The 27,416-nt window shown below is 58.3% G+C and overlaps 1 protein-coding gene and 1 long non-coding RNA gene across 8 annotated transcripts; one reads left to right on the top strand and one right to left on the bottom strand.

Annotated features, from left to right (window-relative positions):
- Positions 1-175: 175 nt before the first annotated feature.
- Positions 176-24,341, bottom strand: PPP6R1 (protein phosphatase 6 regulatory subunit 1). 7 transcript variants are annotated; one of them, XM_059998939.1, is made up of 25 exons: positions 23,649-24,341; positions 14,527-14,623; positions 14,107-14,339; positions 12,383-12,569; positions 12,165-12,302; positions 12,008-12,073; positions 10,544-10,656; positions 10,344-10,457; positions 9,854-10,016; positions 9,607-9,759; positions 9,357-9,491; positions 8,745-8,809; positions 8,538-8,653; positions 8,370-8,455; positions 8,121-8,210; positions 7,947-8,044; positions 5,419-5,476; positions 5,155-5,327; positions 2,675-2,808; positions 2,409-2,589; positions 2,227-2,297; positions 1,988-2,069; positions 1,410-1,520; positions 1,256-1,327; positions 176-1,143 (listed from the first exon to the last, which is right to left on the bottom strand). In XM_059998939.1, exons 2-25 carry the CDS (start codon positions 14,527-14,529, stop codon positions 1,140-1,142), a joined length of 2,646 nt encoding a protein of 881 aa, XP_059854922.1. In that variant the 5' UTR covers positions 14,530-14,623; positions 23,649-24,341; the 3' UTR covers positions 176-1,139. The 7 variants fall into 7 exon arrangements, with proteins under 7 accessions (XP_059854922.1, XP_059854923.1, XP_059854925.1 ...); XM_059998940.1 differs by lacking the exon at positions 14,527-14,623; XM_059998942.2 differs by lacking the exons at positions 14,527-14,623; positions 23,649-24,341 and adding an exon at positions 22,551-22,683.
- Positions 19,818-26,300, top strand: LOC138413906 (uncharacterized). The gene is made up of 3 exons (XR_011246292.1): positions 19,818-20,345; positions 22,131-22,335; positions 26,023-26,300. It is a non-coding gene; the product is annotated as an uncharacterized lncRNA (long non-coding RNA).
- The last annotated feature ends 1,116 nt before the right edge of the window (positions 26,301-27,416 follow it).

The following is a 27,416-nucleotide window of genomic DNA, read 5'->3' as shown; positions in this document are numbered from 1 at the left end:
GTTCAGCTCCTCCAGGAAACGCTTAGCAGTCTCAGCAGAAGTTACCCCACAGCAGAGCCTGGAGGTTGAGGACCCTAATTCCATGCTCCAAGGGTCCCACCCCAGAGGCCACGATGCGGGAACAGCTCAGGCTCCCCGACCCCATGTCCCAGAACTCAAGGTCTGAGCAGCAAGAGTCTTAAACTGTCTTCCTTTATTTGTTTATATTTGCAATATGAAACAGAAGCTCGGCACAAACACACGCACACTCACGCCAGCCTGGGGAGAGGGAGCTGGGACAAGGTCACTTGGCAGCTGGGCTGGACCCCAGACCCTTGGGAGTAGGACGGGGACCCCAGCCAGACCCCCACCCCAGAGTCCATGGGAGATGGGGGGGTCTCAGCGAGTGCGTGAGGGCCCCAAGGGAATGTCGCTGGGGAGGCCCCCTGGGACCAGGACCCCCAGCTCCCTCCCACAGAGCTGGCTGGGCCAGGTGGAGGGTCTTTTAGCTCCCAGCCTGGGTCAAAGTGCAGGGTCCGAGGCAAGGGGATTTGGGCAAAGGCACGACCCCCACTCGGGCCCTCCCCCAAGGTGGACCTGAGCTGAAAGGCCAAGTGTGGGTGTGGGCGTCTGCACCGGAGGGTGGGTGGGCATGGTGGGAGGGGAGGGTGGGTGGCAGCCTCAGGACCCTCACCACAGCGGCCCCAGTGGGACAGGGTGAAGGTCCAAGCCACTGCCACCCAGTCCTGCTTCCTTCTGGCTCCCCGCCTACCCACTCTCTCCCCCCTCGAGATATATATATATATATATATATATGTATATATATATATATATACACACACACACACATATATATATATATATATATATATACACACATAATATATAATATAGATCTCTCTCTCTCTCTCTTTCTCTCTATTTGACTCTATTCTAGGAGACAAAACTCCATAATTTCTTCTCTCAGTGCAAATGGGGGTGGGGTGAGGGGCCTGTCTCCCTGGCACCAGCCTCCTGGGAGTCCAGAGAGGACCTGGGGTGGGTAGGGTAGGGATGGGGTGATGGGGCAACAGGGCCACTGCGGAACCTGCCCTGCCCCCACCCGGACAGGGTCCACGTGGAGTACGGAGGATTTGGCTGCCACCACTGGGACCAGGCAGTTACCTGGGAACCGAGAGGAAGACCCACGTGAGGAGCCTGCCACCCTGTGGCCACCCCGTGAAGTTCCTGCCTGCCCTGCCCCAGCCCACCCTCTGCCCCCAGCCCCACCACTCACTGGGAGCCCGGGGACGCCGGCCCTCCTGGGGCAGAGCCATTGGGCATCGGAAGTGGCTCGAGGGCCAGGGCACTGTTGGGGGAGAGGGACGACATGGGGAGGTCAGTGCCCTCTACGTAACACCAGCTGCCCTGTGAGGCTGCACCATGCTTACCTCTGGCTTCGGGGGAGCCCCAAGGACTCTGGGCTCTTCACCCCCTCCGTGGTCTGGGGGTGCTGGTGGGCCCTGGGGGCCGGGACAGAGGTAGCAGGGTCTCTGGTTGCACTGTGGGGGGACCCGTGGGGTTACTGTCACTGACACCCTCCTGGGCAGGCTCATCCCTCAGCCCCCTGCTTGTGTAAGCAGGGAAGGAGTGCACGGCTCAGGGGCGTCCCTCACATCCGAAGACCCCTGGGACCCGCCCACCGGCAGGAGCAGCTCAAGGTTAGCGGGACACGAGCTCTGCACACTCCAGTCCCCTTCTGATCCTACTGGGCCTTCCCACCCCAGGGCTGAGTGCAGGACCCTGGGATCCAGGATCCTCTCTTGTGGCCATGTGTGGGCACAGGCACAGCCCTAGACCTTCAGCTTCCCGAAGCTCTGAGGCAGTGGCACACACCTGAGGGGAGGAGGGTCCTGCAAGGGCCACGTGGATTAGCTCCAGGGCAGGGACAGCCCAGGGACCAGGCTCTACCCGCCGCCCCAGATTCTCCCCTTCTTGGCCCCCTAGTGGCTGCTCCCTAGCCAGTTACCTGTCCAAGGAGCTGGGGGCGGAGTGCGTCCCTCTGAGGGTGGCCTGGAGGTCCCCAACACTGACCAAGGCCTGGCAGGGGGCTGTGCGGAGTAGAGTGGCCCAGAGATGTGAGACGCGGCGAGCTTAACACCAGCCTCGCTCCTCAGGACCAGGTGTGGACAAGGCCAGGGGACAGCTGTGTATGGGAGGGCTGAGGGTGAGGTGGGCAGGATGGGGAGTGGGTAGAGAGCGGCTCACCCGAGGGCTCCGCTACTTTGCTGCCGTCTGTGGCTTCCTGAGGTGCTGAGGAAGGGATGGGATCCTGAGACCTAGGAGGCAAGAGAAGGAGCCTAAGGTGCAGCCCCCCCGCCGCCCTGCAGCTGGGGTCGGCGCTGGAGCTTAAGGCAACGAGGCCCTGGGCACCCACCACTAGGCCTCACCTGAGCTGCAGGGTGCTGGGGGCTGCAGGGCCAGCTGGGCTCGGGGTAGGGAGGTCCAGGGGCCCACTGCGGGGCTCCTGTGGGGCAGGGGGCCCAGAGTGCAGTTCCTCCTCCCTGCAGGCTTGGGGGCCGGTCGGGGCATCCACAGGCACTGGGTCAAAGGTTGCTGTCCAGCTGGGGCCTGGAGAGGGAGAGCAGCACAGGGGTGAGCACAGAGGCAGACAGCCAGATGCACCTGACCACGCTCGCCCCGCGCATGCACCCACCCGGAGGCTGGGGGCCGGGGCTGGGATGACAGGTGGGCCCAGCCCTGCCACGGACCACCCGCCGGTCACCATCCTCGTCGTCCTCATCGTCCTCGTCGTCCTCGTCGTCCTCACTGTCTGTGCTGCCTCCGCTCCTGCCCCAGGGACACCTGTCAGTCAGCCACTGTGCTGGGCACCCTTCTGACCCCACCAAGGCCAGCCCCAGGCAAATGATGGGAAGGAATCAAAGGGATGGAGAGGAGGGGGCAGCAGGGAAGAGGCCCAGAGAAAGAGCCCATGTCCCATGGTGGTGGGAAGGCAGGTGGGAACTTGAGTGTCCTCTGGAAAGAGCGCGGCCAGCAGCACAGGGGCGGAAAAGTCCCGCCCAGCCCTCAGCAGGAACAGGGACACCTCCCACCCCCTGCACAGCTCTCACAGGGAAGGCTGACTCCGCACTCTTCCTCCATCCATTATAGCCTCGGAGGAGGGCAAAGTCCAGCAGCGCAGCTGCTCCAAACGTAACGGCTGAGTGTTGACTAACACGCAGACACCGTGTCCAATGGGGAACCGCTAAGCAAACGTGGATGCTGCTCCACGGTCACTGACTGCCGTGACCAGAAGGGGCTTGTCCGCACAGTGAAAACGAGCCAGACGCTTGGGTAGACAGACAGGGTAGAGGGAGCTTCCTGAACCTGGAAACCTCGGAGGGCATCTCCAGAACCCACAACCCATGTCACACTCAACAGGGAGACCCGATGTCCCCCCAGATCAGGGAAGTGATGTGGGGGCCTGCTCTTCCCACTTGGAAAGGAAGGAGCAAAACTATCTCTAACTGCAGAAAGGGTGATTTTGTATATAGAAACCTAAGGAGTCCTCTAAAACTGTTAGAAAAAGCAAGTTCTGCAAGAATGCAGGATACAAGATCAATGTGCGAGAGACTTTTATTTTTACACACTTATGACAACTTCAAAATGACTTTGAGAAAACAATCCCACTCAGGATTGTATCAAAAAGAATAAAACGCTTAGAAATAAAATTAACAAAAGCAGCATAAAACTTATACTCTGAAAACTACAAAACACTGTGAAAAGTAATGAACACCTAAATAAATGTAAAGACATCCCATGTTCATGGACTGGGAGACAAAATATTGTTAAAATAGCAACACTCCCTGAACTGCCCTATAGATTCAGGGCAATTCCTCTCAGAGTCCCAGCTGGCTTCTTTGTTGAAACTGACAAACTGATCCTAAAATTCACCTGGAATCTCAAGGAACCTGGAATGATCAACACAACTTAAAACAGAAGAACAAACTGGATGCTCACATTTCCAATTTCAGAACTCACTACGATGAAACAGTAATGAACCAGAAGACAGAGGCCAGAAATAAACACTTGGAAGTACAGTAGAAAGATTTTTGACAAAGGTGTCAAGACCATCCAGTGAGAGGGGAGTCTCTTCAACACGTGACGCTGGGACACTGGCATTCCCACACACAGAAGAATGAGGCTGGACCCTCCCACCTCACACCACATCTAAAAAACTAGCTCAAGCTGGATCAAAAACCTAAACGTTAAAAGCTGACATTGAAAACACAGGGATGCATCACAACCTTGGATTTGGCAATGACACCCGTAAGTGCAAATCAACTTGGCAGTCACACAATGACACACCAGCGGATGGCAAGTGACACACAACCACACCCACCCGAGGGATAGGCCTCACATGTAGGAAGAGGCAAAATCTATAGGGCAAAAAGTCAGGAGAGCGTCACCCTCAGAGGGCGGCCAGCAGAAGGCACGGGGGTACAAGGATGGTTCTGCTCCCTCCTCTGGGTGCTGGCAAAGGGATGTCCACGTGTCCGGACACTTAAGATCCGTCTACTTGTCTGTATGCTAGTCACCCGTCAATTTAAAAAGTTAAAACACTCTAACCCTCAAATCAGAAGCCACAGGGGTCAAGGTGCAGGCCCTGAGTTGGTATTCACATTGGCAAGTCTATGCCACCCAAATGCATTTAGTCAGTGATTCTGGGGCCAACCAGTAAGAGAAAAAATAATGTACTTCTTGTACAAAGAGCAGGTCACAGCTTACTGACCCGCATGCTGGGACTGTGAGGGACAATCATCGTGTCTCCTTTCACTGGAATTTGGGAAAGGAGCTGACAGGACACTTACTGCCCTTTTGGGAAGAACACCTGCCCGACAGCTACCGCAGGGGAGAGGAGAGTGGGGGTGGGGGCAGATAATGGTTCCTTCGCACCTGGACCAAGCTGTACCTGAAGGACCCACCTACCGTTCCAGCCTTGCACAAGCGGTTATCCTACTCCTTTTGTAACTGAACTTATCTGAATTGGGTTTTTATCACTCACAATTGAAAGCGCCCCAAATAACAGACACACTACCTTCTCCTTATTTTTCTCACTCACTCCAGCTGATGAAAACCATTTTACATGGGCCCTGTGGCCCTGCTGTGCTGGGGAGCCTCTAGGAGGGTACTCACCGCACACCCGGGGGCTGGCCCAGGCGGGCCCCCCTGGCCAGCTGGCCGCCCTGCCAGGCACCGTCCTCTCCATCAGACCCCCCTGAACCCTGGCCCTCTTCCTCGTCCTCCTCCTCATCATCGAACTGCTGGATCCGGTCCTTGTAGCATATCTCAAGCAGGTTGGCGTTAGGCTGCGGGGGCGGGGGGGGGGGGCGGTGGTGGTGAGGTGAGCTGACTGCCTGCAGCCCACCCCCACCAGCAGGGGTCGGGGGCAGCACTCACGTTGTCGTCGTCGGCATTGAGGGAGAAGGTGATGTTGGCCGTCTTGTCGAAAGGCGCACTGCGGGAGAAGCACAGGGGCACTGAGGGGAGGCTCGGGCCACTTCCCCCTCTCATCCCCTTGCTGGACGACCCTCGCTCTCCTCGGGCCCTGTACCAGCGAATGCACCTCCTCGCTAAAGCTGACCTATAACCCCATATCAACTCTGGCAGCACCCTCCCTCAGCGCAGATGTCTGCAGAGCGGAGTTAAGTGAGTCGCCCAAGCTGCACACCCCCAGCCGAGTGAGGTCCCACAAGGAGACGGGGTCAGGCCCCACCTAAGACTCCTGAACCTTGTTTCCTCTACCGTAAAATAAAGGACACAGAACCTAGCTGGAGAGGTTGTTTTTAGGGTCTGAGATCATATGCTGGGTGAGATTATTCGTTTTCTATGTACACACTTCCCACAGGAGACAGCTCACTGTTCACAGTGACTTTACTGGATGCAGCCTCACACGGGCCGCCCCACACAAAGCATCGCCCCAGCCCAAAGAGGGTCAGTCTGGGCCAAAAGAATCAGCCTTGGAGCTGAAACAAAAACGCTTCTGTGTGGGCCCCACTGCCAGCCCGAGGCAGGACCCGGATGGGGGCGAGTGATCCTAGGGATCACGGGGAGTGCAGTGCTCGTCATCTCCAACTTCCAGCCTTGCAGTGTCCACATCCACCCACACCCATCTCTGCTCAATTCTTTCTCTTTCAGAAGGCCTCACAGAAGTGCAATTCCTGGGTTAAGGAATTAAATCCATGCATTTTAAATACTGACACAAATTGTGGAAAGAGATTTGTCAATTTATACTCCTACCCGCAGACTGTGCAATTTTTCAACAGCCTCCTACTTGTTTTGTTTGCATCCTGCACCCCCTTTTATTCCTGGGGCACCAGTCCATCCTTCTCCTGTTCTGTGGAAAGAGCACTTTGTATCTATGCCGAGGTCCGGGCTCCACGCCATGTGGTAGGGATCCTCCCCAGGTTGTTATCTGTCTCTCTGATTCAGGAAGTACATTAACAATCTCTGAGTGCTGACTTGGCACAGCCATCGTCCAAGCACGTGACAAATGGACTCACAATCACCACCAGGGCAGGTATTCTCATCTCCTTCACAGAGAGGGAGCAGCCCGCACGCACAGCTGGTAGGCCCAGCAACCAGAGCCCTGCGAACAGCTAATTCAGCCCTGAGATGAAAGATACTCATCCATTTTCTGTTCCAGAATGCTTCACGGCTTTACTTTTCTCTCACGTTTAAAGCTTTTAACCTCACTGGGATTTATTTTGACGGAAGAAGCAACACAATTTCATCCCAAAAGGGCAGCCGGCTAAGCTGAGGCCATTCACCGAGTGTCACCACCCCCGCCAGGAGGGGTGGTGTCTTCCTTGGCCGGTGTCCTTCCTCTCCAGGGGGCCTCCCAGCACTGGGCGCTGTGCGGGACAGAGCAGCAGCAGACACGAACCTCACTTCTGAGTCCTACAGGGTCTCTGTCTCGCTGTGGGCCCGAGAGACCACAGCTGACCCTCCCACAGTAACTGGTGAGTGCCCTGGGGTGAGTGACAGCACTGCGTCCTGGCTGCAGATGGGATCCTGAGCCCTGAGCAGAGGGTCGTCATGGCACATAACTAGGCAACACCTGAGAGGGCCCGGCATGCTGCCTGTGATGAAACAGACCAGGCCAGGGCCCTGGTCCCCACATGCAGCCCTTAAGGGGCCAGCCGGGCCTTTCTGTCACTACCCAGCTCAGGAACACCCCCACGGCACGCCCTTCGGTGACCGTTCCACTTTTTCTTGGGTGTCATGGACTCATCTTCTACTCTGACAGCACTGGCTGCGCCGGTCACTGAGCACGTCCCCCAGGAGCCTGCATGGCCCCCAGGGTCCAGTGTGAGTCCACAGGCGGTGGCTCCGCTCCCACCCCGACACAGTCTCCCCTTCAGATTCTCGCTGCCTGACCTTCCTTTCACTATCTACCCATTGCTGTCGTAAGGCTGCTCGTGAAATTGACAAAACACTAAAACTTTTAATTTTTTCTCTGTCAGCAAAAAACTTGGACAATAAAGAACGTAGTTCACGAGCGCAAGGCCAGAAGCGACTGCTGTCAGTGTTACCGTACAAACACAAATAATCAGACCTGGTCATTGAAAACCATCTCTCACGAGGCTCTGAGGCCTCCACGGGGGGAGGTAGGCCAGCTCTGAGTCTGCGAGTGTCTGTCCCACAAGCTCTGCAGCCCAGCTCTGCACAGCCAGCCCCCGTGTCCCAGGACGCCCACGCCTCCTGCCTGGTCCTCAAGAGGCGGGAAGAGGGCCCGAGGCCAGCTGCTCTCCAGGCTGAGCCCTAGCCTAGTGGGGCTAGGCGGGCAGTGGGGACACTAGGAGGATGCGGGGAGGACGGCAGGAGGAGCACGCTGCGGCAGCGCGTGCTGACTCGCCACCTCACGTCCCTCGTGTCACGCGGCCGGCGGGCCCCGCCTGCCCCAGCCTTGCATGGGCCACACTCACTTTACGCTCTCCTCCTGCTCCCCGAACTCCTCGTCATTGAAGCCAAAGTGGTCGATGAAGGCTGAGGTCATGCGCTGCATCTGGAAGTCCATGAAGGCCTGCCAGGGTGCAGGGGGCAGTCAGTGCCCGGCGTCCAGAACAGCCTCCCCGCCCCGCCCCCCCCACCGCCCCCACCTGCTGCAGCACTGCCTCCTCTGGGAAGTTGAACTCCTTGAGCCTGTCGTCCTCGTCGTCACTGGAGGAGTGCAGGTGGTGGGTGTTCACCTGGGCAGCGGGGGTGGGGTAGGGCAGGGGTCAGGGCCTGCGGAGCCCCCAGAGAGGACGCGCGCGAGCTGGGGCTGTGGGGAGGGGTGTCCAGGCTGGACCAGAAGGAGGAGCACCGGTGAGGGCCGACGTGGGCGCGCCTGGGTGCAGGGGCCTCACCAGGTCCACGGTGTTCTTCTTGTTGGTCTCCGCCAGGGGTCCCGACACGAACACCTCCCACCGCTCCCGCTGGTCCTCTGGCAGCTCTGCTGGGGGAAGGGGGGTGTGAGGACACAAGGCCCCGGGCGCCCAGCCTCCTCCCGCCCCCGGGCCAGCCCCAGCCCTCACCCTTCAGCAGCTGCCCCAGCTGCTCGGCGTTGGGCCCCTTCTCCGAGTTCTGCGCCAGGGCGTTGGCCACCCTTGTCAAGTGGCCCATGTAGCCTTTCCGAGGGCCCCCTGCGGACCTGGGCGAGAGGGGCCGCGGCTGGACACAGACCCGCCCCGCCCGCCCAGCCCTGCCCTCCCCAGGGAAGGCCCTGACGCTCGCTCGCTCACTGCACACGGTCGTTCTCCTCCCAGGAGGTCAGGATGCGCTCCACCAGGCGGCACTGCTGCAGCAGCTGCGGGGGAGCAGCGAGGGGCTGGCGTGGGGTGGGACCACGGCTGGGCCCTGCTACCCCAGCCCACTTCCAAGCCCCTGGTCTGCCTACAAGGAGCGTGCAGCAAGTGTGCACACGCACGCTCCTCCTCTGCTCACCCAGAAATGCCCCCTGCCTGTGTGACGCCCGCTCAGCCCACCCAGCAAACCCCAGAGCCACTCCACCTGTCTCCAACTCCTGCTTGTCCACACCCCCAGTGCCCCACTGGTCAGCTCCTCCCTAGGCCCCGGGCTACAACCAGAAAGGCATCTCCACTAGCGTGGTGGCCATCACCCTGGGAGGACCCTTCCTAGTCCCCCACGACACCCACTGTCCCCCAAGGTCGCCACTCCACTCATCCCCACCCCCACACGTCACCCTCTACTTTCCAAGACTCTCGACCTAAGGAAGAGGCTGAGCTCCCAGTCCCTGGCACATGAATGGCCTGGCAGCACCCAACAGGCGAGGGGAAGGTGTGGGGCAGAGCCCACCCCCAGAGATCAAAGGGGGACCTGGGAGCCCCACTCACGTGTTTCACGACAGGGTTCTGGGCGGGTGTGTCAGAGCTGCTGTTGGAAGGAGGCCCAGAGCTCAGCATCGTGCTCACACACACCTCCACTTGGGCGTGCAAGAAATTGTTGAACACATAGTGGAAGAAGAGGTCCTGGGGGTGAGGGGCACAGGCTGGCTCAAGCGGCCCCCACCCAGTCCCCATCCTCCCCACCCAACCATCCCTCCACACAGTGCCCCCTCCGCCTCCTGCCCTTTGTCCCCTGTACCAGAAGGGTGTTGGGCACGTCCAGTGCCAGGAGCTCCTGGGTCAGGGCCGCATCGCTGGCACTCAGGGCGCTGGCCAGCAGCTTGACCACGTGCAACCGTGTGTTGCCCAGCGGTGGGGCCAGGGTGCCCCATGTCGTGCGCAGCGGCTCCAGCTGCAGGCACAGGAGAAGCTCAGTTCCTGCCCCAGCACTGCCCTGACGGCGGGGCGCCCGTGTTGCCACCCCCTCCCCCACGCACCCTACCCACCTCAGGCGGCTCTAGCAGGAGTTGGTGGAAGCGGCTGAGCCGTGGGCGCAGGGCATGCAGGGTCCCCACGCTGGACACGGCGTTGTCCAGGGTTGCCTGGGCCAGAAGCTCCAGCTGCCCATCCACGCTGCTGAAGAAGTTGTTCACAGTCACAGACTCAGACCTGCAGAGGGACGGCAGAGGGCAGAGTGAACCGCCCAGACAGCCTGTGCACATGCATGTGTGTGCACACGTCTGCACGTGTGGGCCACACCTGGGAGGGAGTGAGAAGCTGCTGCCCTTGGGAGCCCGGGATCCTGGGGGCAGTGACCCGCCCCAGCAGCCCGGATCCTAAAGACCAGCTCGAAGCTACAGGCGGTCTACTCACCCTGTTTCCTCGTCTGCCAGAAGGGAACAAGAGGACTCCCCTCCGGAACCCTAGTGACCCCCACCCCGGAACTGAAGGGTGGGGCTCCGAGGGGTCACCTGGGGAGGGAGGCCAGCCTCTCACCTGGGCCTCCTGGGCTCCAGCAGCGTCAGTAGCACCTGGATTCCACTCACGATGACGGACTGGCTCTGCTCCCCCTCCAACATGTTGCTCAGAAGCTGCTCGATCGTCTCCTGCCTGGGGCGGGGGTGGCAAGCGTCAGGGAGGAGGGCCCCCAGATGGCTCCCCCTTCCCTCTGGACTGGGCACCACCTGCAAACCCACTTCTCCAGGGTGGCCAACAGCTGGTCAGGCTCCGGGCTGTCCTGCACTTGGATCATCTGCTCCCGGCTCAGGCGGATGATGTCGCACAGGGACTGGGATGCGTTGGAATGTTGCTGGGGGAGGGGGGAGACAGAGATGACACTCCGGCCCCGCCCTGGTGTCAGGAAGCCCCACAAGCTGAAGACTGGGCACCCGCCCCTGAGGACAGAGGGTCACACAGACCTTGGGACACAAATGCCGAGGGAGAGAACAAAAGCACCAAACACTGGGAAGGCAGAGACGACAGAGAGAAAGGGAAACCAAAGCCGACTTCCTGGAAAAGGAGACACCCCACACAGACACCACACTACGCACAGTAGCTACAGAGGAGAACAACTTGGGCGTCCACTACCTGGTGAACAGATAAGCAACTGTGGTCTATCCACAAACTGAAACGTTCTTTGGCCTTAGAAAAGGATGAAGCGCTGACACACACTACAACGTGGATGAACACAGACAACTTGGCACTAAGGCAAAGAGGCCAGTCACAGAAGACCCTGCATCATGCAATCCGAAACGTCCAGAACAGGCAAACCCAGAGACAGAAAGCAAACTGGGTTGGTGGGGGCCCAGCAACCACGAGGGAAATGGGGAGCGGCAGCTAATGGGTACAGGATTTCCTCCGTGGAGTGATGAAAAATACTCTAAAGTCAACATGGCAAGGGCTGCACAACCCAGTGAATATACTAAAAGCCACTGAATCCTATATTTTAAATGGGTGAGTTAAACTTTATGTAATAAAGTTTATGTAATAAAGTTGTTGCAAGATAAAAAAAGAAAACCATAAGCAGAGCTCTGAGTCTAACCCAACAGGTGCTTCCAGGGCCCACCCACACAGACCCCCGGCCCACGCAGACCAACCAGGCCAGGGCCACACTTCAGAGCCCCTCACAGATGCCCTGCCACCTGGCTCATGGCAGATACCCTTAGTCCCTCTGCCACAAAGGCCTGGACAGTCAACACTCTCCCAGGCCAGGCACTGGCTGAGTGCCTGGTGCTGACTATCTGCGCCTGTGGACCTCTGCCTACAAGCCAGTGGGCCGGGCGGACAGACTCAGGGCTCCTGGGTGGCTTCTTTGAAGGACAGGCAGAGCTGATCCAGGCACAAGAGACAGGAAGAGCCACCAGGCCACAGAGCCAGCAACAGAGGGGAGGAGGAGAGGGGCCCCTGAGAAGGGCAGCAGTGAGGGGCCAGGGCCAAAGGATCCCCTTCAGAGCCCTGACCACTCAAGGGATGATGGGCCAAGTTCCTGAGAAACGTTCCATGTGTGTACACCCGTTTTCTGTTCTCAGCAGGAGCCCCCCGCTCAAATACACACAGTTCCAAATGCTTCCTTTTCTCATCAACTCGTTTAAGAAGGGAGTGGAGGGACAAGTTGGTGTGGGGCGGAGGCTGGAAACATCAGGTGGGCGGGCTGCACTCACATTGTCGTCCTTCGATGGGTGGATCTGCTCGATGAGCCGCTGGACAATCTTCTCCTCATTGAGCCACTGGGGGCGAGAAGGTGGAGCTCTGCTCACTGACCCCGCTCCTGCCGCCCGCCCCTGCCCAGCTGCCCCGCTGCAGCCCCTCAGCACTCACATTGACCACGTCCTGCCTCAGCTGCGGCCGCTCCACGCAGGTGAGGAGGCGCAGCAGGAGGTCCATGATGGCCGAGGTGCCGATGTGCTGCAGCAGCAGGTCCACAAAATCGTCCTTCTTCCGCAGGAAGGACACGAGCTGGGGACACAGGGACTGGCACGTCAGCGCAGGACCCGGCCCCACGCCCACCCGCCCACCCTCCTCGGGGCCCCAGGCACCTGGTCCGTCTTGCGGTTGATGAGGACGCCCATGACCTTGCTGAAGAAGCTGGCCAGCAGCGGGTTGAGTTTGCCGCTGCTCTGCAGGAAGCCGTAAAGCCGGTGCAGGAGGGACTCGTCCGCACCCAGTGCGTCGTTGATCTGGGGCACGTCCGACGTCAGGATCTCACAGGCCACACTGGGGTACCTGACACACCCAGAAAGGGCCGGGGAGGGCACGGTGGGGGCGGAGGCCAAACCACCCCGCCTCCCAGTCGCAGCCCATTCATGCTCCCCACCCCCCAAGGCAGCATCCAGCCTCCCGAGCCTGGACCTGACCCCCTATCAACACCTGTCCCTCTAGTCCCTCTACCCCCAACCCTCCAGTCTGACCCAGGCCCAGCCCCGATGACCCTTCTAAAATCCAACCTCATCCCCTCACCTCCTTGTACAGACAGGGAGAGGACTGCCCCACCCAGTTTGCCACCCAGGGCCCTGGGGGACCACAACCTTCTCCAGCTCTGCCCCATAAACTATAAGGCCTCTGGGAAGCGGGTTCCTTGAGGCACGGCAGGGACCCCAGGGGCAGCTCGGCACAGGTGTCAGAATGAAGGCTCCCTGCTACTATGAGCAAAAGCCCAGTCCACGGGGCCACTGGACACACTCAAGGGGGTACAGAGGCCGGGCGAACAAAGCAAAGAAGGGAGAAGACACACGTGGGGGCAGGTAAGTGACAGATGAACACTGGGGGACACAGGGGACACTCTGCTGGCCCCCCAGAGGTCCCCACTGTGCACCAGACCCCAAAGCAGCTGGCAGCACCTCACAGACCCCCACTTCACAAAGGGCAAAGTGAGGAGAAGCAGTCACCCACTCCCCATGTGGCTCAAGACCTCCGGGGACAGAAGATGCAGAGCTCGTAAGGACCACCTGTGTGTCTATAGTGTGAGGGGCCAGGGAGAGGGCGACACCAGGGAACCAAGAGGATTGTCCAGGACAGACTGAGCAGGGCTCAAGAAGGGCAGCAAAGGGACTTCTCTGGTGGTGCAGTGGTTAAGAATCCGCCTGCCAATGCAGGGGACACGGGTTTGAGCCCTGGTCTGGGAAGATCCCACATGCCGCGGAGTAACTAAGCCCATGCTTAGTTACAGAGGCAACAAGAGAAGCCGCTGCAACGAAGAGTAGCACCTGCACCCGCTCGCCGCAACTAGAGAAAGCCCGCACACAGCTATGAAGACCCAACACAGCCAAAAATAAATAAATAAATAAAAAAGAAGGGCAGCAGAGACCAGGGCAGACAGAAGCCTCCCGTCATGGAGACGATTCCTACTGACCCTCAACAGGGCCCTGTCCTCTTCGCCCACCCTCTCTGGCACACCCGAGGGCCCTATGGTGGGAGGGAAGGGCAGAAGAGCATGGGGGAGGGGGCACAGGCACACCCTTAGCACCTGGCGTCACACTGGGCACTGGGGACGTGGGGGGTGAGGGGGCAGGCCTCACGCTGCCCATCCTCCAAAAAGGGAACAAAAATCCAACTGAATAAACCATGGAAATAAAGTGGGGGTGGGGTGCGGGCCAATGAAACACACTGCCCAAACACAGCACCCCTAACAGCTGGGGAAGGGTCCTCGGGTTCGTTCTGCCCATCCCTCCGTCTGGGAAGTCCCGTAACAAAAGCGGGAGTCAACAATGTCCACAGCAAGTCGGGGTGTCCCACTGTGGGGGACCGACAGGGCGGGGCTCACTTGTAGCGCAGCCGCTCCTCGCCGCTGGCCGGCGGCTCCTGGGTGACCCAGGCCACCATGGCCTGCAGGTGTGGCGGCTGCAGCAGGAAGTCCAGCAGCTTTCGGTTGACGACCTTGCATTCCTGCAGCACGTCCTCCTCGTCCAGCAGCTCGGGCAGGCTCAGGTCCTCCCGCTCCAGCAGCGTGTCGAGGTGCGAGCTTGTGTGCAGGTCAAACTTCCAAAACATGGCGCCCTGCGGGCAGGGGCTGTCACACGTGGGGTCCGACCCCGCCCGCTTCCCTCCACCTCCCAGCCTACGAGGACCACCCTATGGGCGACTGTCCTGTCCGCTGCCGAGCCCCCAGGCCTGGGGAAGACCCCCGGGTGCGACCACACACAGGCCCCGTGGAAAACAGCCCCGACGCTGTGCACGGAGCTACCATGATCCTGTCCCCCGCAGGGCCTGTGTCCACTGTCCCCACATCTAGGCTGGAACTGTGCTCATCCTGGAACCTCTGGCATCAGACTCGCTTCAATCTGCATTGCCGAACAAATTAAAATGCCCCATGACAGCCAGCACGGTTGCCATCCAGCCCAGCAATCTCTGTGCTGTGTGCAGGGTGTGGGGTAGGGGCAGAGAGAGGAAGGTCTGCGACGTCTCCAGGCTGTGGCCGCTGCCTGGACACTACACACACACACACCCCAAGCCCCCGTACCCAGTGCCATGACAGGAAGAGGAAAAGTTTGAGGGGAGGGGGTGGCAGCTCCCAGAACAGCCGCTGCCCAGGGCCAAAAGGAACCAGGACAGGGAACCACCTTAGCAGGAAGGACGGAAAGCCAGCGCCCAGCACTGGAGGATGGCAGCTCACTGGCCAGCACTGGAGACCCTGTACGCCTGGCTGTGGCCCACCCCACCCGGCATTGGCCTTAGGGCCATCTCGGGTGCAGCACTGACCAGGTGCCAGGCGGGTCCAAGCCCTCGACCAGCAGGGATTTGGCTGCTCCTCTGAAGATTTCTATAGGCTCCCAGCGTCGACCACCGGGTAGAGACCCGCCCTGAGCTGGCCGCCAGTTCCCAGGTCACTTGCTGCCCACTCAGGTTCCCTATGCACCGGGTGCTGTGCCTATGGCCCTCGGGAGGGGCTGTGGTCACCCCACTGTACGGGCAACCACACCCGGGTAAGCTGGGCTCCCCGAGCACCGTGCAGGCGCTGACCAGAGCTCACACACGTCAGCCACCTCGTGGAGACCACCTGAAGCAGAGACCACTGAAGACAGACCCAGAGACCAGGATGCCCCTCCCGGAACCTCCCAGATGCACACGCCAGTCCCTCTCCTACAAAGCCCTCCCTCGCCGTTTCTGGCCCACACCATCCCAACCATGGAGAGCATGCCTGCCAGACGGGGCACCAGCCCAGGGGAGAAAGACGCTCGACTCGGGAAGCAGCTGGGGCTGAAAGCGGGGCAGAGCTGGGTGGCACGTGTGGCCGCGGGCAGGCGACTGGCCTTCTGCCCCTCGGTTCCTTCAAGACGCCACCAGCATCCAGCTCTCCCTTCCAGCCTCCTCAGGAGCCTCACTTATCTCCTCCCAGCCCTCAGGGTGACTTCTCAGTGACTGGGAACAAGTGGCTCTAAATCTGCAATCCCTGCCGGGACTCATGTCAGTTCCTAAGCCCTGGCCACCTACGGCTGAAGGTGGAGTGGACGAGCCATGACCTCGGGAGACAGCAGCAGACACCGACCCCAGACAGTGGGTGGACAAAGGGGGCACTTGAGGGCCCCCAGTCCCACAGGCCTCATGGGTCCTGTCCGACAGCATGCCGGGACCGCCCCCTTAGCCCTGCACCCCACCCCACTCAGGACGCTTTTCTGAAACACAAACGTGAGCACCTCATGCTTGCTCCCCCCAGGAGACCCTGAGGTGGCTCCCCTGTCTCCGCACGAAGACCCCGAGGGCCCCTGACCATCTCCTGGCGCTCCCCACCCAGGACCTCCTGCTCTTCAGCACTCACCGTCCCAGTCCTGTCTGAGTATGTGCACCAGGCTTTTCACACCTGCCACCCCCTTGGCCGACCCACCTCCATGTGTGTGCCGAGCCCAGGCCACGTCCCCTGGTACCACCCTTCCCCGAGCAAGCTCTAGCCTGGCTGCTCACATGTCGCCCCGCGACTGCCCTTTCAGGGCGCATCTCCTTCAGAGCCTGCAGCCCCCTGAGAAGCCTCTTGTGTGACGTCACTGCCTCCAGCCCTAGGCCTCTGGTTCTGCGGGAATGGGGGCATACTGCAGACAACACGCCAGACACATGAAGTGGACAAACCATGTTAGCTGCACCCCTGACACCGTTCCCAGGCCCACACAGCCATTATCTCAATCCACCCTCACAATCGCCCCCAAGGAAAGAACCGATGGCCCCATTTTACAGCTGAGGAAACTGAAGTACACCGAGGTCTGGGGGCTGGTGAACTGTGGAGATGGCACCCAAACCCCAGGAGGTAATTTCTCAGGGTGCAGGGCCTCATCTCATTAACTGGTGCCCAGCCACTGCCAATGAACACTCATAAATAAGTGAGTGAGCTCAGGCCCGAGGTGGCTGCCAGCACTGGCTCTGCCCTGGCTACGGCCTTCCCTAACCTGGCTCTCACCAGCTGACACCCTCAAGGAGCTGAAGGCCAGCTCTTTCCTGGTCCCTGCGGGGCTTAGCGAAACGCTCAGCCTCGAGTCTAGCACTTACTCAGTGGACATCTCTGAGTTCAGGGAGGAAGGCTGGGCCAGATCCCTCACAGCCTGTACAGCCCTTATGCTGAATGTGCCCTGATAGGATGGTGGACAACGCAGAGAGAACCTTCCTTGCTGGGCTGCTGTGAGCACCCTGGACAGCACCTAGCACGGTACCTGGCATGCAATATGTGCTCAGAAACCCTGCTCCTGAGGCAGGAAGCTGACATACCTGTCAGGGAATCAGTAAAGGGACCCGCTCCCACCCTGTCTCCCCCAGCTGCCACCCTCAGAGGCTCCCAATAAACCAGTCACAGGTCGGGTGGGGTGGGGTAGGGGTGACCACCAGGGCAGGCACGCTGGGGATGGGAGGAAGGAGAGTGGGCTGAACCCGGTGCCGAACGTGGGTCCCTGTGTCGGAGTGAGGACCACTGCTCCAAAAGGAAATCAAGGCAGCACCCCCCGCTCTGCAAGTGCTCAGAGACCTGCCTTTGCACGAGGGCAATTCCCCGCTTCTGCCCAGTTCCCAGACCTCTGAGGGACTCTTCCACCATCCTCTTCACTTCAAGACACAGCCGGGCCTGAATGGGTTTCCTGAGCTAGGTGGACCTGGGACCAGAATCACTTCAAGGGGCAGCCACTGCTGGGCCCAAGGGACAAGGAGCTCGCCATGGCGAGAACACCACCTCTTTCTACATCACAGACTTGTGCGGCGATAAGGAGACCAGAGAGGTCAAAAGGCCACCCAGGTGGCATGAACAAAGCCAATCACCAAAGACTACATCGTATATTTCCATTTACATGAAACATCCAGAAAAGGCAAATCCATAGAGACAGAAAGCTGATTAGTGGTTTTCAGGAGATGGTGGACATGGGGGGGTGGGGGGAAGAACTGCTAGCGGGTATGGGGTTTCCTTTTGGGGAAACGATGTTCTCAAAAAAAAAGTTCTAAAACCAATTGTATACAGCTTTATTTGTCAACGATACCTCAGTTTAAAAAATCCATTGTAGGACTTCCTTAGTGGCACAGTGGTTAAGAATCCACCTGCCAATGCAGGGGACATGGGTTTCAGCCCTGGTCCAGGAAGATCCCACATGCCGCAGAGCAACTAAGCCCGTGCGCCACAACTACTGAAGCCCACGCGCTCTAGGGCCTGTGTGCCGCAACTACTGAGCCCATGCTCCACAACAAGAGAAGCCACCGCAGTGAGAAGCCTGCACACTGCAACGAAGAGCAGCCCCCGCTCGCCACAACTAGAGAAAGCCCGCACGCAGCAATGAAGACCCAACGCAGCCAAAAAAAAAAAAAAAGAAATAACTGGTTAAGCCACAAAATGTCTGGATTAGGATATACTGTCAAAATGGAAAGGAATAAAAAAGTCTATAAGAGTCATTAAAATTTGAAAAAAAAATCCATTGTGGTGACTGATGATTACATAACTCTGAATAGACCAGAAACTGTTTAATTGTGCACTTTAAATGAATAAGTCACATATGGTGTATGAATTACATCTCAACCAAACCAGTTATCAAAAACAAACAAAACCAAAGCTGCCTGAGGCTGCTGTGACAGGGCCAGGCCTTGGCCTTGCTCTGCATCCAAGACACCCCGAACTGACAAGCCACCAGGGCAGAGCCGAGGCTGAGGCGTGAAGGCTCCACCTCGGGAGCACACCCAGGTCCCCCCTCACTGCCAAGGCTGTCCCTGAGCTAAGCAGGCCCCACAGAGCTGGGGGACAGGGCCCTGCAACCCCTTCAGAGAACCTGTGCACCTGCATGGCACTGTATCTCTAATCAAGACGACTAGGTACAGCACTGTTATTATTCCAATTTGATAGCTGAGGAGATGGGGACCCGCAGGGGTCCAGCCACAGCAGAACCGGGACTCAGTGCCCTCTCCAGAGCACAGGAGGAAATTCTCAAGGCTGAGGCACGCCCACACACTTCCAAAGCATCTGGAGACGCGGCACAGGCTACGCTCCTCCCACCCCACCCCTCCCACCTGCTTCGGACAGCAGGTAGGACTTCCCTCCCAAAGCTGGCTTGCCAGAGAACGGAGAATGGAGAGCGGGTGCGGTGCGGAGGGCTGGGGGGTGTGGACTCCAGTGGCCTCAGAAACCAGGTGGCCCCTTAACTCTCAGAACCTCAGGTCCCTCCTCTGAAAATCAGAGAAGGCTGCAAAGATCAGATGCAGTCGAGTGGTAGTCAGAGTCCTACAAACATCAGGTCTCAAGCTCTACGCAGAACAGAGATGCAGATACAGGAGAAGTGGAAATAAGAAAACAGAGAAAAACACTTTCCCCCGCCACAAACTCTCAATTCACTCTAGCCTCAAGTCCTGACAGTCAATCCCACCTTCCACTTAATGGAACTTCCTGGAAGCCCTGGGAACTGGACAGGAGAGGTGGGTTTCATTCTTACTCTCTAAGGGGGTGAATATGGGCAGGCACTTGGCATCCAAATGCCTTGTTTCCTCATCTGTGAAATGGGGGCACAGCCATCAGGAAGGGCCATTTTATGAGAACAGCAGGGTCAGGCCAGTGGTCCTGATACAGCAGGTGCTCAGCAGGTGTTGGCCTTTCCTATCTGTCCCTGAGGCCAGGCTAGAGCCTGGACACTTCTGAGCAGGAGGGAAGGAACAGCCACTACCCAGGGTGACGGCGCTAAAAACAGAAGACCTGAGGAAATGCCCCATTTGCCTGAGTGCCCGAGGTCACTCAAATGCTCTGGTGGGCGCCATACACCCCGCCACCCCCACTCGTTGCAACTTTTAGTGAACTTCAAGAAAACGGAAGTGACTACCTACTGGTTTTTAGCGACCGTTTGAAAACCATGACTCTGGCTGCAAACGGAAGAAGGGGAAACTGTAAATGAGACAGGAAGCCATTAAAAACGAAAACTACCTCTCTCTCTGCCAGCTCTGCACCATCGCCCCAGGTTTCCTGCTTTGCTGCGTTGTTCTCAGGCCTCCGACACCAGCTGCCCCTCTCAGGAGCCTGCCAGCCCCTGGCCCTGCCTGGGCTCAGACAGGGCCCGACTACAGCTCCCACAGAGCGTCCCCACTGCCGCTGCTGCCACTGTCCGTCCAAACACAGCCCCGCCTGCAAGGGAGCCCGTGGGCTGATCCTTTATCTGCCACCCCTTTCTCGCCTGCCCTGGCCCTGAAGCACCCGGAAGTGGAGGTCAAGTGTGAAGAGGCCTCTGGGAGGGCCTTGGGGAGGCCACCTGAGATGCCCAGAGACTCCAACATTGGGAGAAGCCAGCTCAGGCCTGCTGCCGCTGCTGCCCTCAGCCACCACAGGCCAACAGGCCCCTAAAGAGACAGTAGCCAGGCAAGCCGCAGGAGGGGAGAACCTGCTGCTGGTTGGCCAGCCCCCAGCCCCTTGCAGGGCCCAGCAGGTCAGAGGACAGCAAGACCACCACCCTCTAACTGCCCCCCGTCCGTCAGCTCTCAGCCAAATCTGAAATGTAATGGGGGTGGGGGACTTCCAATTCCAGGAAGGGGACAATGGACAACAGCAGGACCCAACACAGACCCGGCAAGGTAAGTGGCGGGACATCCATTTGGAAGTAGGGGCCGCAGAAGCCAGAGGAGAGGGACCTGGCCAAGGCCACACGGGACGATGGGCTGGAACTTTCCTGTGGCTCATCCTTCCCATGGGGGGCTGGGGGAGTGGGGAGGCAGCAGTTAGGGGCAACACCTCCCACCACTCTGGCCCTAGACCACACCTGCCCAGGGGAGGTGGCAGCTCTGGTCCAATCCCAGAGGACGGAACAATTAGGAAACAGAAGAGAATGGGATACCCGGCCAAGGACTGAGGAGGGGCCCGAAAGCTCCCATTCAGTGCCATCTCCTGGATGGGTTCAAAGGGGAAAAGAGCAACGAATAGATTTTGAAATAGCTCTTGGAAATCAGAGGGCAGGAGTGAGTGTTATAGGGTGATCCAAAGTCAGAAAGGCCTGAGTTCCAATCTGCCTCTCCAAATTCCAATCTCTGGGGCCTTAGACCAGACCTCACTCCACTAAGCCTCAGTCTCCTCCCTGAGAGACACCTCGCGGCCACTGTAAGATGGCCCTTCCCATGGGAAGATCCACAAAACCAGTGTTCGGGGGAAACCATGGTGCAGCCTGCAAAGGAAGGTGTGTCCCCACCCCCCAGGTACTGAGCCTGCCCAAGCTCCCTTTCGGAGCCCGGCAATGCGGGGAAGGCTTCTGGTTTCCACCAGGGCGTCCAGGCCTCTCTCACCTCATCTCTTGCTGCAACCCGCATGGCGCTCAACACTCCCGCCACACCTGACTGCTCGGCTGCTCCCTCTGCCTTCCCTCCAGCTCTCTGGGCCTGACTAGCTAGCTCCTCGTGGGTCCTTCAGGCTTCAGCACAGACACCACTTCCCCCAGGAAGCCTCCCCTGACTGCGTTAGAGGCCTTCTCCACACTTGCACAGCTCCCGTGGTCACACTACGATGGCATCCAAGAGCTCTGCGACAGAACTTGCCTATTCGGTCGCCTGCCTCCCGCAGCAAGATGCCAGTTTCCCGGGACCTAGCATAAGGCCAAGCTAGAGATACTTCTCTTCTTTAATTTATTTTATTGAAGCCTAGTTGATTTACAATGTTGTATTAATTTCTGCCGTACGGCAAAGTGACTCAGTTATACATACATACACATTCTACTTCATATTCTTTCCCATTATGGTTTATCCCAGGATACTGAATATAGTTCCCTGTGTTATACAATAGGGCCTTGTTGTTTCTGAGATACTTCTTGAACTGATGAAAACTGGAGTCCAGAGGGAAAAGGTGACCTGCTATGGTCACCTGGCCATGGATCCTGAAAAAACACTGGGTGGGTGGGTGGGTTGGGGGGAGACCAGCAGATTCTCCTTTACTGGAAAGAACAGTAGGTATCCCAACAAAACTAACTACTAAAAACACAAAAGTAAATGAAAGTACACAACTCAGAACATACAGCCGCTCACAGTAGCAAGAAAGCAAATAAGCCACAAGGATACAACACCCAAGCAAGAAAGCAGTTTCTCCACTGCAGCACTACTGACAGCTGGGCTGGAAAACACCGTGTTGTGGGGGGCTGTCTTCTGCACTGGAGGGGGTCGAGCAGCATCCCTGGCCTCCACCCACTAGATGCCAGTAGCATCCCCTGAGCTGTAACAACTAAAAATGTCTCCCACCATTAGTAAACGTCCCCTGGGGGATACCATCGCTCCCCACCCCCGAGTTGAGAACCACTGCAATGGATAATCCCAAACTAAATAATAACCCTAAAAGCTCCCCATCCTGGTGCACTTCCTGTGCCTTGCTTTCTGCTACAGGCTTCTACAAACAGCACGCTGAATCCCCAGAACCACCCTATGAGGACAGCACTGACGTCAGTGCCACTCTACACCCCACTGAAGTTTCTTCTTTACAATTCTGAAGCCCGTCCCACACCTGACAACACATCTTCCTTTCCAGAAACATCCTGCCTTTCAGGCTGGTGTTACCGGTAACAACTGTGTCCTCGGCACTGACGTACAGGTATGTAAAACATCCAGCAAGGAAGACCCTAACCGGGTCACGTTCAAGGGCCTGGACAAGCAGCCTGACCAAGGTATTCCGCCCGCGCGCCCAGCACATCTGCACCGCAGGTGCGCAGACTACTCCTGGGTTCCCACCTTCACACATCTGCACGTGCTGTTCCTTCCACCCAGAAGGCCCTTCTTCCCACTTTCCATCTGTCAACTCCTACTCACCCTTCCTAGATTGAAAAAGCCACCCGCTGAGCCAGTCTCACCAGTCCCTCTGCTCTGTGGCCTCCACAACACCCTGAGTTATCTCTGTCACTACGCCAGCAACGGTGACTGTCCGGCTCTGCCTTTGTTTCCCCCGGGGCAGGGCCTGGGCTGCTCCCTCCCTCCCTCTGTGCCCTCAGCCGGCCTCACCTCACAGAAAGGGGACGGAGTGGTGGCTGCTCCACAGAAGCCTGGCTCCCTGCCCTCCTCACAGCCCGACACAGCAGGGCGCGGAGCCACGGCCAGGGTGAAAGCCTGACTACTCTAGTGTCCTGAGCCCAGGGTGAGAGGCAGAGCCCAGAGTCTACGAAGCAGGCATGGAAGGCGCGGGTGAGGCAGAGAGAAGAAGGGCAAGGGGTGTCCTGGGGAAGGGTCCGCGGGGGAGTGGGCCAGAGGGGAAGGGAGTGGGGCTGGAAGCCCAGGGGCTTAGGGGGGTCAGAGGGGGAAGACACTAAAAACTACAGGGGGCACCCGTGGAATCACAGGAGGTGAGGAGGGGGGAGGCAGGACACGAGGTGAGGGAGGGGAAGGTGGAAAAGAGACACTGAGGCAGGAGAATGGGCCTGAGAGGGGAAGGAAGGGTGGTCTGGAGGAGGAGAGACTAGGAGACTTGGGGGGCTGAGGGGGAGAGACAGGAGACTAGGGGGGCTGAGGGGGAGAGACAGGAGACTGGGGGGGCTGAGGGGGAGAGACAGGAGACTTGGGGGGCTGAGAGGGAGAGACTAGGAGACTTGGGGGCTGAGGGGGAGAGAGACTAGGAGACTGGGGGGCTGAAGGGGAGAGAGACAGGAGACTTGGGGGGCTGAGGGGGAGAGACAGGAGACTAGGGGGCCTCAGGGGGAGAGAGACAGGAGACTAGGGTGGCTGAGGGGGAGAGACTAGGCGACCTGGGGCGCTGAGAGGGACAGACCGGGGGTGGGGAGCCCCCACGAACGAGGGACAGGGTTCGAAGGAGAAGGGGTGAAGAGACTCGAGGGATACCTGGGCGGGGCACTCGGGGGAGGGGAGGGTGACTCGGGTGCTTGGACTGCGGGGAGACTCCCGGTACGGCCCGCTCACCTGCGCGGGGGGGCGGCGGCTCCTCGCACTCGGGGCTCATCGGGGCGCCCCCCCCGCCCCGCCGCCGGCGGCTCCGGCCCCTCCTCAGGAAGCCGGTATGTAGGGGCGACGGGCGGCGGCGGGTTCTCGCCCTGGCGCCGGGGCTCGCGCAAGCGTCTCGGGCCTAGGGGGGCCCTTGCGCGCCGAGTTCCAGAGTTTCGGGGGTCAGTGCCGGCCGGGTGGGGCGGGGGTCCAGGGCCCGCAGGCGAGGTGTCTGAGGGAGGTTGGCGGGGTCGCGAGGCCCACGTAGGCCCTCAGCTGGGAAGTCGCCCCGGTTTCCCCTGCCCGGCGCGCCCTGCGGAAAAGCAAGGGCCGGTCACAGAAGGCGTCCTACTCCGCAGGCCGAACAGGCCGCAGTGCTGAGCAACGGCTGACGGAAGCCGAGGCCCACTTCCTCCACCGCCCCCTTCCCCACACCGGCGAGGCTCCCGGGCTTTGCAGTCGGCTTCAGGGCCTCAGACGCCCGGCTCCGTCCGCCACTATCCCACAATCCCCTGAGAACGGAGGCACGCAGGAGGCCCCGCCCTCCCGCCGCCGACTCGGTGCGCAGGTGTGCGGAGGCCACGCGCCCGAGCCCTACAGTGCGCATGCGCGCTGGGCCAGTCGCTGCGGAGCACGCCCTGCTAGAACAGCTGCGCCGCAGAAGTGCTTGCGCCGGTATGTGCCAACGGTCTCTTCCTAAGAAAACCCAGGCAACCCAGTGCGCAGGCCCCACTGCACACTAGGGCATCGTTTCTCTGCGACTCCGTTCCAAAGTCCACAGGAAATCCTGCTCCTGAATTTCTCTATCCCCTCGCTCCCTTTGGATATCCACTTGCTGTTCTGTCTCCTCCAATCACATTCCTGCTTCGCCTCCAGGGTCGGCTCCTGAGCAATCCATCTCGGCTTTTCTCTCCAACCCCGGCCAGGAGCTTTTTGTCCCGCTGCGATCTTTCTCGACGCCTTCCTCCTCTGTGCCTTGGGCTGACTTCAGTCCCACTTCTAGGCCTTTGCCCAGGCCGTGTCTTTACTGTTGCCAGCCGCTGCACCAAGTATCCTCTAACAACATCGACTGGAAGGGTTCTCCTAGACTTTGTGTCCATGTTCTTTAAGGTCCCATCTTGCTCTGATCCTCAGTTTCCTCAATTTTCATACCCCTCTCTTGCCATGTTACAGGCCTTCTGTAAGAATCAGCGCTGTAAGTGCGTGTAAGGAATCGGCATTTAAAAATTTTTTTAACTCGCAGATTTACCTTTTCCATTTCAGGGACATTTTCACTGAATCCTATTTTAGTTGTTTGTTCTCTATTTCAAGGATGTCAGTTATGCATTTGTGCTTAACATCTGTTAGCTTCTCTGTAATTGCTTTAATCTTTGTCATTTCTACCTGCATCTGCTGATTACCACATGTCAATAATTTCATTTTAAAGCTGTGTCTCCTCTGCTCCTTGCTATTTCCAGTGTATTTGTTGCATGTGATGTTCTTAGCTACTGCTGAGTGACAGGCAAACACAACCTATCATGCTCACAGCTTAGAGCTGCAGGTGTGAAGGTTGGTGAGGCTGGTTCTGTTCCTCATGTCTCTCGTACTCTGGGCACCAATGGACATCCCAGGGCACCATCTCATAAGAAAGGACAGAGGCGCCTCAGATCAAGCCAAACTGTGTTAGCACATTTCAAGTCTCAGGTTGCCTCACATGTGCCACCATCCATTGGTCAAAGCAAGTCACGTGGTCAAGCCCAAAGACATGGGGCGGGCACCTACGCCCCACCCACCATGGGTGAGGAAATGTACTTCTCTCATGGAGGTGCAATGAGAGGGAGCAGATATTTGTTGAACCATCTAATTTATTAATTACCACAGTCCTCGATTTGTTTCCTTAGGTTTGCCAAGCTTACCTTCTCATCTTTGAGGTCTTGTTTAAAAATGGACACAGGTTACTATTGTTATACAGCTTGAAGCATCTGTGAGGCATTTCCTTCTGTTCCTTGAATCATCTTCTACATCAGCTTCTTTTGTCGTTTGCACAGCATTTTGCTTGCTTTTTCCCCAATACGATTGCATAGTTGCCACACTGTTTTAACGCATAAGCTCGGGAACTGAGGGGCAGGGGGTTGGCCATATTAAATCACCAAATGGAACCTGAGAAGCTGACAAAGTCCATCTCCAAGAACCTGGGAAGCTGCAGGGGCTTAGGACTGAAGTTGGGTCTCCACCTTGTCAGAACTCACAGCTCGACAATGCTGTTCTTTGCATTAGAATTGGAAGGAGATTCTTAAAGTGTTTGGTGCGGGGGGGGGGGGGGGGGGGGGCTTCCCTGGTGGTGCAGTGGCTAAGAATCTGCCTGCCAATGAAGGGGACACGGGTTCGAGCGCTGGTCCGGGAAGATCCCACATGCCACGGAGCAACTAAGCCCATGCGCCACAACTACTGAGCCCACGTGCCACAACTACTGAAGCCCGCGTGCCTAGAGCCCGTGCTCCGCAACAAGAGGAGCCACCGCGATGAGAAGCCCGTGCACTGCAACGAAGAGTAGCCCACACTCGCCTCAACCAGAGAAAGCCCGCGCGCAGCAATGAAGACCCAACACAGTCAAAAATAAATAAAATAAATAAATTTATTTTTAAAAAAGTGTTTGGTGGGAACACTCATTCCCCATTGCTCACATTTCCACATGGAGAAACTTCTATTGCTGTCTCTTTCCTTGCCTCTTCACCCCTTCCAAAGGCTGAGGAATGATTTACTGGATTGGATAGGCATCACGGCTCAGCCCTCCAGCTTCCCTCCTCTTGGAGCCAGCTTGCCCAGTGTTCTGACCTGCTGCCCGCACCCAAGGGGAAGGACTGCACTGCCTATGACCAGACAGACAACCACATCCAATGCTGGGTGAAGTGGCAGCAAGACCAATGCCGCTTTCTCGTATCTGCTCTAAAAGTGATACAGGTTATATGTTATCTCCAATTCTCGGATCCTGTAGCTACCTTTCGATTTATCCTGAATTTTGGAAGGGGAGTGAAAAAATAACCATTCCCTCCCGTACAAGTAAATTCCACAGGAGAGGAATTAGTCTGGCATTAAATGGGTCTAGGAAACCAGGATACAGGGAGGAGGGGCACAGCTTTGGAATTGGCCCAGGACTAAATTTTGGCTATGAACTTGGCCACGGAACAACCACCCTGGGCTCAGCTTCCTCGTCTGAAATATACCACCGGTCAGGACTCTTGGTTGTAAAGGAAAGCTCCTTTGACTAAACTGAAAAGCAATTTATTAAAGGAGGCGAGGCAGCTTCCCTCTGTCCCGGCTCACCCCCCAATCTCGGAGAAGGCTGGAGAAAAGGCTTAGCGCTTTCCTATTGGAACAAAGCCCACGCCCAACCACGGCCTGCCCCAGGTACCCAGAGTGACCACTAGCCCTGGCGCGGGCAGTACAGCGGGACCTCCGCAACGTGCTCCCCGTTCTCCGGCCGCGGCTCGCGAGCGGGTGCATGGCGAGCTCTGATTGGCAGAGCTGAAGCGACGTGATTTCCATCCACCACCACCACCACCACCACCGCCCCCCCCCCCCCCCCCCGCACGTCCTGCCGGGAAAGAACTTGGCTTCCGCCTTAGGGTCCGCAGCACGGGTGCATAACGTTGAGAGTCCTAAAACAGAGGAGTAGTTGCAGAGACGGTAGGGGCCAAAGAGGAGGACTATGCCACACATTCCTTCTCCAGAGAGGCCAGGAGGATGAAAGAAGACAATGGCTCTGGA

This window comes from Delphinus delphis, chromosome 20, assembly GCF_949987515.2.
Source record: "Delphinus delphis chromosome 20, mDelDel1.2, whole genome shotgun sequence".
Lineage (NCBI taxonomy): Eukaryota > Metazoa > Chordata > Mammalia > Artiodactyla > Delphinidae > Delphinus > Delphinus delphis.
This window is presented reverse-complemented; position numbering and strand designations above follow the sequence as displayed.

What these genes read in the sequence shown, in the direction of transcription:
- PPP6R1 (XM_059998937.1), bottom strand. Translation starts at nt 21,071, where the DNA reads ATGCGGGTTGCAGCAAGAGATGAG. An exon ending in ACGTGCCCAACACCCTTCTG is followed by an intron (nt 9,492 to 9,606) that starts GTACAGGGGACA and finishes CCTCACCCCCAG; the next exon opens with GACCTCTTCTTCCACTATGT. An exon ending in GCCCCCAGCTCCTTGGACAG is followed by an intron (nt 1,521 to 1,987) that starts GTAACTGGCTAG and finishes GTCCCCCCACAG; the next exon opens with TGCAACCAGAGACCCTGCTA.